The 14,006-nt window shown below is 34.5% G+C and overlaps 1 protein-coding gene across 1 annotated transcript in view; it reads right to left on the reverse strand.

Annotated features, from left to right (window-relative positions):
• The window catches only part of DNAJC1 (DnaJ heat shock protein family (Hsp40) member C1), a 114,968-nt gene that overhangs the window by 52,285 nt on the left and 48,677 nt on the right, over positions 1 to 14,006 (reverse strand). The window contains exons 5-7 of the mRNA XM_072854434.1: positions 13,296 to 13,393; positions 12,137 to 12,230; positions 2,112 to 2,202 (exon numbers count right to left, since the gene is read on the reverse strand). Of these exons, the coding sequence (XP_072710535.1) occupies positions 2,112 to 2,202; positions 12,137 to 12,230; positions 13,296 to 13,393 (283 nt within the window). The remainder of the gene's footprint in view (positions 1 to 2,111; positions 2,203 to 12,136; positions 12,231 to 13,295; positions 13,394 to 14,006) is intronic.

Here is a 14,006-nt window from a genome sequence, read left to right on the forward strand (position 1 = left end):
CTCCTCTAGTAGTCTTCTCTGGTTTTAGTTCAAGCCACCTACAGAATACCGCACAATTTCAGCAGGAAAGCAGAGACACATGGGGGTAAGCTAGCAATTAGGTCATGAAAAAACAAGCACTGTAAAGCAGCTATTGCTAATCTGCATGAGATACATTTACTCAGTTAGATAGATGGAACTGTTATTAAGAACTTGCATTCCACAGCCGGTCTCTAAAATTAAGAAGAATGGGGGCAAACAAAATGCACATTTGGTGATTTACAACCTTTCTATGCTAATTGTGAAGTGACAATGCAGAACAATATAATGAAATAAGCAAATTTAACAGATGCTTTGCATGCAAGCTTCAGGATTTTTTTTTTATTATTATTATTATTATTTTGCCTACAGTAACATAGATGAATCTCTTGTTCTTCTCTTGGAAGCCTTATTTCTTTTTTTAAAAGTTAACTGACAGCTCATTCTGCTGCCCAGCGATAGCACTGTTATGGCTGACCAAATTAATTCCGTGCCAAATTTCAAACTCTGCTAATTATAGGTGGTCACTCTCAATCCTTCCTCTTGCTCCCTGCCAGCAAGCCCACCAAGGGAGGGCAGGATGCCAACCAGTGCGACTGGTGAGGACTGGACCCTGCTCACGCAAGTGACATTGGGTCACCTAACAGACATGGGGGTCACACGCCGTGTCGCACCTGGCAGCATGACAGGGGACAGGGTGGTGCTTCTGTGAGAGGTCAGGGGTGACCTGGAGGGGGAAGAGTGCCAAACTCGCACCTCTCACATGTGGGCACTGCTCCTGGAGGTAACAAAAAAAAAAAAGACTCTCAAGTGACACCTGGCAGAGGAGAAATACTGAAAAGTTCACATGTGGTCTTTCAGTGAAACACAGGAGCATGCACACTACAATTTAAATTACTTTGTACTTTCATTTGCACTTCTGTTTTCAAAAACTAGTCCTTTTAAAACAGTAATTCACAGATTTCAATGAAGAATGTATGCCAGCTATTTTGAACAATGGCAATACGTTACTATCTGACAATTTAACAAGTTTTTAATAACCCGAGTCAAGACCCTTTTCAAGGGCCCATTTTGTGGTAGGTATCTCAAACATAATGGCAGGCCTCCCTAACAAGCATTAAATGCACTATTTTGCTAGATTTGGCCTGGGTCCACGATGCTCGCTGAGGTGCTGAATGTTATCCATTTTCTCAAAATAGATTCAGCTACAGATAAGTTAGGAATTATCGCTGAAACTGGTTCTCTTTGCTGATTTTACAAAATTAAGCTATTTTGTAAATATAAATAATGCAGCTGTATTTTAAGTGCCTAAAGGCTTATGCATACTCAAAGCTAGTAAATTATTATAGGGCACTCAATGCACTTGTCAGAATAAAGGAACTTAAAAGCATGCACTTAAGTACAGTAAATAAAGCAAGCACGCACATACAAACACAGACAAAAAAACTTTTTAAATTGTCTTCAGAAGATGGTAGGTTTAATCATTGGCAAAAGCAAATAACTGAAAGAAGAAAAGTCACCTATAATTATTCTGAATACTTTATTAAGGGAAATGCTAATTGCCTTCTCTGGTCTTTTATAAGAGTGTAAAGACTTTAAGGCATTTGTTTCAAAAATAGCATGAATCTATCTCCGAAGTCTGCATCCATGCTTTTGGAAATTAAAATTATGTTCAATTTCTATCACAGAAATCAACTTAACATACACAAAAAATTATTAAACATAATATTTAAAAATATTTACAGACAAAGAGAATACAAGAATGCTCAAAATGCAAGAGGTCACTTCTGAAAATGTATACTTTGAGATCTATACATTTGAGACTACCCTCTCCTGTAAAGCAACATTTCTAGCAAAGTATGCTTTTGTTGCTACTATATAACTATCACCTGAGTTTTATGCCTCTACAGGAACAAACCAGCAGCCTACTGCAAAAATAGTCACAAAATTAAAAGCTTATTTAAATTTACAGCAGTAGAGAAATATATAAAGCACACATTTTAGAAGATTATAAAAATGTTGTTCACATACATCCTGTGCAGTAGGTATATCATATTACATCTTTGTTTATTAAGACAGTGGTAAAAACTCACTCTGAAGTGTTTCAAGTTCAGCCTTAGCCAGGGCATCTTCTTTCGCCTTCATTTTTGTTTCTTTATATTCTACATATAATTGTCTGGCATCCTTTAAGAAAATGTTGCAATGGCATTAGCATCCTTATACAAACAAGTTATTGCAATGGCTCTGTTTTAAGTTCTCAATCTCGCAAAAGAATCTAAGATACATTCATTTTCTTGAGTTACAGTAATTTTCAGTATAGAAAGTATTTGTTTAGAATGTAGAATCTTTGTGTAATAAAGGTTCAAATGTAATAACGTTGATATTATAGACTATGATGCTCATTGACAACCTGAAAAGCAAAATGGTTAGAAAAAAATTTCTGATCACTACCTACAGCCTTGTAAGAGGCCATGTACCCACTTTGCTCACATCAGCAATCTAGAAGTTCAAGGAAGAAAGAAAAGTTTTTAATTAGAGTAGTGTGTGCAGGGACAAACAAAGGCAATTGCTAGGCAGCAGTCATCTTAGTGTGAACTCATTATGGTAACACTAACTGCACGTTCCACAACCCAACTTGTGTGTGTCATCCCCCCCGCCTTTTTTTTTTTAAACCAACTTCTACATTGCTATTAAAGTGCTGAAAATAAATATTAAGGTTTTTTTCACCAAGGATTAGATTCTAATCTGAAATCTATTTGGCAAATTTACGCATAAAACTAGAAGACATGTCACAAATCTCACAATAAGTTACACACTTACAAAATCTGATTTAAGTAGTAATTATAGATTTGCATTGAAAGCTTTCCAATATGAAGAACCAGATTGCTGAAGTAAGAGGTTCGGAGAGTGTTCTTACTCTCACTTACCAGTTTGAGAGATTTCTATACTCATTCAAAAACAATGAATCTATAATAGAAATGCTGAAATAGACAAATTATTATTTATCATTTCCAAGCATGCAGAACATCTGTTGTATTGAATAAAAATTAATTACAGTATTAGATAAACCTAATTTTAGTTCTTTATAGCAAAAAAAAATTTTATTCTTGTTATTACATTAATGTTCCCACTTTTTACATATAAAGTGATTTAAATTTTAATGTAGAATGTATTGTAAAACATCAGTAAATATTTTTATAATTTCAACTATAATCCCATAAATTTGAACAAAACTTGGTCTCATTAAAAATGAAATAAGACATCTTAAGACATTTTGAAAATAAAAACTGAGTTAAGCAGTCATTATTGCTGCTTCTAATGGTAGAAATCATCCAAAACACATTGCTTCCTGCAAAGATACTACAACACAACAGTTGTTTTTGCGTTATACTGGCATCTACCCCTTCAAAGATACTTGTGGGAGGTGGGACAACACAGGACAGAATCACGATCCAGCTCTGAGCAGAACTTGCTAATGTTTTGGAGACATCTCACCGATACAAGTCAGTGCGCCTGAAGAACAACTCTGACAAATTCCCACAAAAGATCGGTAAGGTTTCACCTCCTTCCAAAATATCTCTTCTTACTCTCTATTTATCTTTACATTTGGGTATGGGAAATGTGAGTTTACATCTCTCTGCCAGGTTTATGTAGGAGATCATGGCACACAGAAGAAATTTTAAAGACTTGACATAACTTTCTGCTGCTGGAACAAAGCAGATGAGAGCATCTCACATGCCTACAATTTTGGTTTTGGGGATGGGGAAGGGGGAGGGTTTTGGAGGTTTTAGTAGAATTGGGGCTAAAAAACATGTGTTGGTACAGGAGGACTACCATTAACAAGAGATATGAAGTCTTTGAGGGAACATATTCAGTTTATATGTTATAACATTGAATGACAAAATTAGGATCAGCATTGGTTCTCTTTTCTGTTTATCTGAAATACGAATTTCCTACCACATATGGAAACTTTCCTTGTACTCTCCAGATTTGAACTATTTGCATCATTAAGAAACAGAAAGAGCCATAAATGTAATGGTTAACTTCTGCTATAAGTTTGAGACGTTTGGGTTGCGTGGCATACACAGGACTCAAGACATACTTGATATCCAAAAAAATGCTTTTGTTTAAGGCTATGATTTCAAAATGGCTACAATTAACCAGCATTTAAATTTAACCCATTTGACACTGAAAGCCAATATTTGATGCTAAATTCTGGTGCAAAATCCATTATTGCTTGTGGGATCTCCAGACAGCAGGCACTAGGGGGTAACTGTCAATCTCTCCAGCATGTCAATCACAGAACAATTGGAAATGTGGCTCAGATGAAAATGAGACACAATAGCTGAACAACAAAGAAAACTAGTCAGAAGCACGTAAATGAAATTTAGTAGTATTGTTGCTTTATAGATATAAAGTGGATTATCACTGCAAATGGAGTAATATCCAGGTAACAAAGGCAACATTAGTCCTACCTTATTAATCACAGTTTATTATGGCTGATACCATAATCACAAAAAAAGGAGAGACTGCACATTTTGAAGCACACATTAAAATGCATACATATAAAGTAAAGCAAAGAAAAAACCAACCAAAATGGATTTTGAAGATTTGAAAATCAAATCCTTCCCACAAAAGCATAAGAAATGGCTCTACAGGTTGTAAAGAGAAATTAAAAGACAGACCTGAGTGAAGATTTTAGCAACAGACACTAACTATATGGGTATTAGACTTTATAAGTCAAAATTAATGAAACACTGGAAAACAGTTTAAAATAGGAAGTTCTTTGAAGAAAACTTCTGCCTTAACATAAATAAGCACATTTCAATTTACTCCTCATTAGTTTTCAGTAGTATCAGTCTAAACAGGAATATCAATTTTCAAGCATATTCAGTTTTGGTAGTAAGAGTATTTCAAAACAGATTTATGTTCAGATTTTTTACTTTTCCAAAGTGATACATTTAAGCAGTCATTTTGCCTCAATACAAATATTTTAGGGCCCTAAAAACACTGGCAATATAGATACAGCCTCTTACAATCTAATGCTTCTTCCCCAAGATTCAGTAATGATTTTTCTTTCAGAGGATCATTTCCCAAACAGCTCAAAATATGCGCAACATCAAAATTTTATACCTGATGCACACTTCACCTTCAATAGGTAATAAACATAAGAAAAGCAACATTTTTGTCCTTCTGGGGGTGGAAAGGGACAGAGGAAAGACACACACAAATACAAAGCTTGGAACTGTTCTAACTAAAAGCTCCAGTTTACCTAATCAGAAATATTTTATTCTCATTTGCAGGAGTTTGACAAGTTTTCAAGAAAGAACATCAATGCAAATACATTACTTTTCTTCACCATCAAACCAGTAATATGCATGTAGTTAAGCAAAAAGAATAATGCAGAGGGCTAATATATCCTAGTTTATTACACTATGATTTCAAATATACATTTTCCAAAAAGAAACAGAATGAAAAAAGAGCGTATTAGAAATGCAAAATTCTGCTATTAGTATTTCTGAATTATATTTCAACTGCCATGTATAGGAAGTTCCTCTGATTACCCTCATGTTTAACCAAAAATTTCAAAAAGTGTTGTGGAAGAAAAATAAAATTGACAGACAAACACTTCATTAACATATTTTCAATATTTTAACCACAATTAAGAACCAAGAATATTGAAAAATTCTTGTATTTCAGTTCCTCTTTATATCAGTATCGTCTCGTGTCAATAAATTTGAGATTGCAAAGACAAAGCTGCACTTAAGTTACACAGAAATACAGAAATTCTTGATACTGGACTTATAAGGGGATTTTTTTCTTTGTTTGTTTGGTGGTTTTGTGTTTGGGGTTTTGGCTAGGGTTTTTGGTGGCTTTTTCGGGTTTTTTATTTTGTTTTGGTTTGTTTGGTTGTTGTTTTAAAATCAACATATACAGTATTTATTCAAACAGTACTAATTCTGGAACTAAAAACTTCAGTTCTGAGTAAGACTCAACCACTCTGGCCTCTCCTTGACTTTTGGGGAGGGTGATGAGGTTTTGTTGGTTTGTTTGCTTTGTGGGGTTTCTTTTTCCCTCCAGTTAATCTTCCTGGATTTCTGGTCTACCTCAGAAAGACTAGAGATTAGGAGAAATAAGGCAAACATTGGAAACAACTTGCTGTATTGGCCATATGTGAATCTTCATTACAGATTCTATGATAGAATCAGCTTCACATTTTACTTCTCTGGGTGAGGGACTGACACAAACAAAATGCATCCCCTCAGAATTTACAGTTAACTGGAAACTGTCCCACAAGCATACTTAAAATCAGTATATTGAAATAACTTTCTTTGCATTAATTCTTATTAAATTGATCTATAGACTTAAAGAGAAATATTTGTATGAAGTTCTTGAACTAATTTTTTGTCTTTCTGAGTACACTGTTCTTGTACAAATTGTACAAAAAACAGAGAGAAAAAGGAGTAAAATTAAAATTACCACAATATCCAACCTTCAATTTGCTATTTCTATGCAACAAAAATGCCAGCCGTTATACCACAACACAAACACTCTTTTGATGGGTTTATAAACTAGTGATATCAACGTGTTATGGTAAGAAATAATGTTAAAAAAAAAGTTAAACATTATGATTTATATTTATATGTGGCATTTTTACATGTTTACTCAAAGGCAAACTAGTAAATAAATAGGAATTGCATTACTTCCTCCTTTATAATCAGAAAAATCATGCTTTGACCTTGGAATAATATCAGGTGTGGCCAGGCTCTTCAGCCGCGTACAGCCTGTGGGCAGTTGAAGCATGCTTCCCCAGCCTTGGATGCACCGGAAGACCAGCAGCAGGCTGTGCTAATGCAGTATCTGCTGGGTATTCCACATCCACACTGGCGAAACAAAGGCAGCCAGAAGGCGGAACTGAGGCCAATACTGCAAGGCCTCCCTGAGACCCATTCACATGCCGTGAAGCCTCATACCGCAACAGAACAGTACCATTAATTGAGAGCCAGTATTACATTGTACACACGAGCTACTCTTGGAGCTACACTCCTGTAACATGTGTGCTGGGATATGCAGACATACAGTAAGTGATTTGAAGGAGCGGAACAAAATTGGCTGCCACAGAAAAACAGGCAATTAAAGGCAAATTTCTTTAGTGTCTTACATTTACTTAAAACTTTTACTATGCAGGAAAGCACATTTTGTCTCCAGAGCCTCAGACAATACCCTGTTAGACACAAATTATTTTTGCTCACTTGCATACACCCAGTATACTTGTTTTACCATCCACCCTCCTCTGACCTGCTTCTAAGCTTCTAATTGACCTCAGGGTCAAGAGCTTCATCCCTACTTTGGTTCTCCCAACAGCTGCGAAATAGCAAGAAACAGAGCAAATGGGCAATCACTCGTGCCACACATCCTGCAATTGCTCGCTCCCCACAACTTGTATCAACATTGGTGCTGTACAGTAAGTTGGGACATGTCAAAACCCTGTAAAGCTAGGAATTAAGGAGATAGTTAACCTTACTGACTTGAATAAATCCCTTCAAAAAAATATCTTTTTAAAGGCATACATTATTAAATGCAATAAATTTTATTTTAATTTCATACGATGATTTTACATAAAGTCATATGTGAAGACAAAAACAACCCACACAAATGTTTGCTGACCTAATCAAATCCTGCTTAAAAGCTAACTTTGCCAAAGGAGATGCCCTGCTGGCAAAGCCTCTCAAGTTTAATGACACATTGCCAATCCGTTTAAGGCCAAAGCTGAACCATCTCTAAACAGGTGTTGAAATGTAATCATGGATTAAAAGAAAACCTGAGGAAAAAATGCCAAGAAATTAAACACCTCTGGGTCACTAGTTTGAATCTATTCCAGGCTACTAAATCAGCTACAGTAATTACCATCTGGTAGTCTACATAAAAATAAATTACTGGCCTTTTTGTTTTAATTCACTTCGTGCTACACAAAGGTCTTTATAAACAAAAGTTTCAACTGTAATTGAAAGCTTTGTTGATAATCTCACTAGGTTATACCCAGTGCAACTATGTACTGAGCTTGAACTGCCTTCTCATTACTGGCAAGCCACCAGAAGTTCTTCCACCAGTTCATTCCTAGGGTGTATGTGCTACACCTACACTATTACAGATAGAAGATAACAGGAAACTTTATTTTCTTAACAAGAGTCCATTTCTGTCTGAAACAAACAAAAATGTTTTCTGCTTCACTACAGTCAGGACAGAAGCAGGCTCATAATTTAACTAATAAAAATCACTTCCTAGTGCTGACTGGCATTAATGAAGTTGGTGTAAAAACAAAGACATTCATTGCTAAGCTTCACCCCATCAAGGCGGAGGAAAAGTAAGTTGACAGGAACACTAAGAAACACTCCTATCTTCAGTTTTCTGAACAAAATATTTAATGAAGAATAATTAACATTATTTTTAAGAAAGATGACTTTTCTTAAGTTGTATGTCTGTACATCCAAAGAAAAAACTCTAGTCAGCTGTTTTGGCAATAAACTGTTCTCCCACAAAATAAAAGTATACTTAACACAACTGTCTATTCTGTATTACATTCACCATTCGAACTGAAATTCTTGCACGCTATATTTACCTAGTTCATTTCTTTGTAAGAACAATTTTCAGTTCCAATAAGCATTTTAATTGAGTTTTGTTTCTCCCCCCCCTCCCTTTTTTCTTTATTTTTTAAACATATAGCCTTCTTCCAGGTCATTCTCATGAAAGAGTAAACTATAAATGACCTTAGAAACAATTTGCATTCTTTTTCTATCTTTTTCTTGAGCCTACATTATAAGAATTAAACTTGGTAATAGTCAATGTAATTTACACTCCACTTAATGTTTCTTTCACACCACAGATATTTGATTTATCTTTATGCATTTTATGCATTCTTTTCCCTTCATTTCTTCAAAAGAGCTTAAAGATGCTGTTTTCACCCCCAAATTTAACTAAACTAAATGCGTGGACATAAAAGCCTATGTAGTCTCTCTCAAAATACAATTGTCAACAGTTTAAAAAAAACAATCAGTTTTTAGTTTCTCTCATCCTCCTCTCAGCCATTTTTCTTCCAGTTTCTTGACATAAAATGCAGACTACGATAAAATGGCATAGGCCATCACAAGGGCATGCAAACAAAGCATTTTTCTTCAGTAAAGGCCCACCTTAATTATTTTAAGTGCCTCCTTCTGAAATCTGACATTTTGAAGGAGGAGGGGAAATAGGAGAAAGACACTCAATTGGATAAATGAGAGCCAGGCATGGGCAGAAGCTCAGCAACCTGAATCCTGAGACAGAGCTGTTTTAAGTAGAATATTCACATTAACTAATGGGGGAAGAGACAGATGCTAGGTAAAAGGAATCAATACAAGAAGCAGCAAAAAGTTTAAATTGACCTCTCCTTGTGGTTTTTGTTTTGTTTTGTTGGGGTTTTTTTGTTGTTGTTGGTTTGGATTTGTGTGTGGGAAGGTGTGTTTGTTTTTAATAAAGTTTCTTTTGAGGAAGAACTTACGTACACAGGCAGGTGGTTTTGTTTCCTTAATTTGAGGGAGCAGTTCAGCTATTTCACTGACAGGGTTTTGAAAAACTCACTGGCAGAAGCAACATTTAATTAAGAGTATTGCTAACTCGTACCCTTTTCTGTCCCAAATGGGTTCCATTTAAATATGGATGCATTTTTAGAAGTTAATCTAGAACTGCATTTGTTGCAGATGAACGACAGCCAACTTTGAAAATAACTTGTTGGCTCTTAAATGACTGAATAAATCATTTAGATTAACTCAATAAACAACTAAAGTCTGTAGCAGCCACTGTAACACCTTGTTAAACAATTTGCATGTGTAACTAGCACATATAACACTACTCAGTATCTGTAGGAGTCTTATCTTCCAGATAAGCTGTCCTCGTGATTCTACTTACACTAAAGGCCTGACATACTCTGAAATCTCAAGCCTATGTTAATGTATTATTGAAGAGAAAAGCACTTAAATTCAAAACAGGATCTCTGTAACAGGGTATAATCATGTCAGTATAGCTACTTTTTTGCTATATGTTGGTAATTGCAACTAAGGCAGAACTTGCTAAAACCTTACATACAACTCAAAAAGAGCCCAGAGGTGTCTCTGTCCAGCTGGCTACAACATACAAGGTATCTTTTGCACTGTCGTTTCAGAAAACCTCTCCAACAAGAGGTCACTGCTGCTCTTACGCTCTTCAGAAGAGGTAATACTTCTTTAAGTGTTGTAAACTAATAAGCTACAGTAATTCATTTCAGGTACCTGAAAGTCCTGAATATTCTTAATATTGAAGATTACATATATTTTATTGCATTTTAACTTACATAATTGGCAGGTCATCTTAAACAACAACAAAACAAACCCTGGCGTTAAGCATTAGTGTAATTTACATATGGGGCAATTTACTCTAGAACCCCATCTCTTTGCTTCCTCCTTGCTCCAAAGCCTTCAAGCTCTGAATTCCTCTACATCCTGCTTTCCCTGCCACCAGATCCCTGCTGGCTGGTCTCCAATTTTCCATGAGTTATTGGATAGCTTTTTTTCCACAACCATTAATTTAATGGATTTAAAATCCACAGCAAGAGGTATTGGCTAGCTGTCTACAAAGCACGAAACATCACTTTTGTTGTATTCATCTTTTCTGCCTATCTGGCAAACACAGGAGCTGCTTTTTGAACAGAAAGTTGAAACCTGTTATACTGACTTCTTAACAGACTATCTTAAAATCATAAAAATGAGAAAATGACAGCTCAAAAAGATTGTAAGATTCATGAAGAATTTTAAATTAGGACTTATTATATTCTACAATATTTTGAATATTTTGCAATTAAGGCAAAAGGAAAAGTCCTATAATTATGAGGAAAGTTTCAAAAATGCAGCAACAGCAATTGCTGAACTTAATTCTTTTCCATCTGACTCACCTCAATGAGGGATGAATATCAAAGCTTAATTTGGACACAACAGTTGATTTAATTAAGCATCATCATTTTTGCTTTAAAAACTTGCAAAAAGAAAGCTTTCTTTAATAAAACTGCCATGCAGTTCTGATGAAACTTTTAAAAGATGATGAGATATTCACTTTTGCATCCCTTTGTAGGAAGGGTTAAAAGCTATAAAAATGGATGCTGAAAGACCAGACTTTATTGCATTTATAACTTTCACAAGCATTTTGCTAACCAATTAGGAATTATGAATTATATGCTTTTTTTCCAGATTGAACACAGACAGAAATTGAACATTGATGCCATTTATACTGTTTATACTTCAGAATTAATACTCAATATTTCTGTAAACCAAAGTAAAATCCACCTTGCATTCCCCAATCCATACTCGTTAGCAGTGGCAAGGGTATTAAAAACAAATGGGTGTATTCAAGGGAAATTAAAAGAAAGAGGATGATATATTCTGATAACTGATCTGACAATACTTACACTGGATGAACATCAGCTAAGTATTACAGTTTGTAGTACTAGATTAAAAAGCCACAACTGTGGGCAAGTCTGACACATTTATGTTTATAAGTTACAACCATACCTTTGTTACTTTACCTTAGTAATTTCAGGTATCAATTTATATCATTACCCAGTGACTCAAAAAAAACCCAACCCCTCAATCAGAAAAAGTAATTTCGATGTTCCCCCAAATTTAAATGACATATTAGTATTTGCTATGACAACATAGCATTTACCTATTTGAGATAAAAATACTTTTGTTAACAGATTGCTTAAAAGACCTTGCTATTCCTAATTAGATATATATATATATATATATAAAATCCCTCTCCCATCATTTATTCTTGTAGTTTTGCCTAGCAGGAACTGCTGCTGAATTCCCTAGCACATTAAGATTAATATCCATTTAAAATATATTCATATTTTGATGAACTTACAATACTAAATTTGCCTCCAAAGAGTAATTATATATATATATATATATATATATATATATATATATATATATATATATGTGGTATGTGCTTGAGCGACAAAATTCGTAAGAACAAGTGCTATACATCTAATTATGCATTATAATACCATCAAGAAAAATAAAGTAATATAACTTAAAATCATTACTATTACCTGGAATAGCTGAGGTAAAGCTTTCACAGTGAGACAGAACCATATTCCCAGTTTGCATGGAAGTAAGTCATGCCATTGTGGTTTGTCCAGTACTCTGCAGTCAAATAAAATTGTAAGTTTTTCATTACTGCCACACAATCTCAAAGTCGGAACTTTCCCATTATCCTTTATGATGATTAGCGCTTGTCAACTCCTATAAAAATGTGTAACTACATAATATTAAAGATACATTTTGAATATTGAATTCAAAATACATAACAGCTAACTTCTAATCATCACTGTATTTTAATCTCTTAAAAAGGGCTTTTCTTCAAGCAAATAAATTTGTAAGTCACGTAATCACTTCAGTTAAAAAAAAACAAACAAAACCGAAGAAACCTCAAGCCTCAACCAAGTGTTCCCAAGAGCTGACAACCAGATATGAAGACTGTAGCATAAACAAAACAATACATAAAAATTAATGTCATTTGCAGTTCACTGGAGCATTACTCACTGATGTCATCAGGAAAGACGACAGGCAGAATGGTCTCTGATCTCCATCCTGCATTGATCCAGTTCATGCCCCTGCTGTGTGAACTATTTAAACCCTTTATTTCTTTCTATGAATCAATAGAAGAAATGGTGGTATCTTTTGGTGTGTCCTGAAAGTCACTATTTCCCTATGTGTTTCTTAACAAACAATGGTGTTAGAAGCCTTACCAACACACTTGTTTTTAAGTTAATCAGATAAAAAGCATTAAATCAGACAAGCATTACAACACCATAAAAACTCCTTGCATAGTATGGTAATAAACTAAAGCTTAAATAAATTGAAATTTGTTAATTGTAATCAAAAGCAAAAATCTTCAAAGAAATAAAAGTTGTAAAATCTTCTAAAACCAACTTGACGAAATAATATCCTTCTATAAGCCAGATACCATTAATACAGCCTTAATCTTTCAATTATTGTTGATCTGCTGAATAAACACCACATTTATTTACAAATCAAAACCTGGAAACACATCTACACTGGCACACTTTATATCAGCAATGGCTGTTACTACAAATACAGTTATTTTTCTCATAAAATATTCCAAAAATGCAAGGAGAAAATTATAGAATTAAACCAGTAGCTGATAAAATGTTTTAAAATGCAGAAATCAAGAGAGTTCCTTCCCACCTTTCATTTTTGTCTAGAGCAGCAAGTTTGGCTTCATCTGTACTCCTGCTGCCTGTTTTTTTCTTCTTCTCCCTCTTTTTTCTGCTAAGCAGTTCATCCTTGATGTAGAAAGAACTACGGTTACAGGTTATCATTAACATGTAAACCACAAATGTTACTGGGACTCTTCTGTGAAGGGTAAACAGTAGAGTAGCATTTATGCAAATGTATCTAGGGGTCCTACATGATTAAGTAAAATGATCTATCTTAACAATAACTGTTGCCATGGTATCCAGTCTTTAAACACACATGAAGTCCAGTTCTGTCACTCATGTGTATCTCCATAGCAATCAAAGTTTTCTAAGAGAAGAAAGCATTCAACTTGCCTCCTTTCTCATTCATCAACTTCAATAATGCAGTGGAAAATAAAAAAAGTAAATAGATGCTAATGTATGAATATTTTTCAAGTTATGCTTATTTTTTTTCTAGTCTAAGTGCAATAGATTTTTATATGACAAAAAATAAAATAATCAAAAAATAATGTGGTTTATACTGCTTACCAATGCCTATCCTGTTAACAAAAACCCCAAACAAAAAAGTATTTAGCTAAGAACAAAGGCAAAGCAAGTATGACTTTTAAATGAATAAAAACTGATTCTTTTTAAACAACATTTAGGAAAATCATAGACATGACTACAGTAGCATATGATTCTGCGTCAAAAGATGATAGAA

Source organism: Ciconia boyciana, chromosome 2 (genome assembly GCF_034638445.1).
Source record: "Ciconia boyciana chromosome 2, ASM3463844v1, whole genome shotgun sequence".
Taxonomy (NCBI): Eukaryota; Metazoa; Chordata; class Aves; order Ciconiiformes; family Ciconiidae; genus Ciconia; species Ciconia boyciana.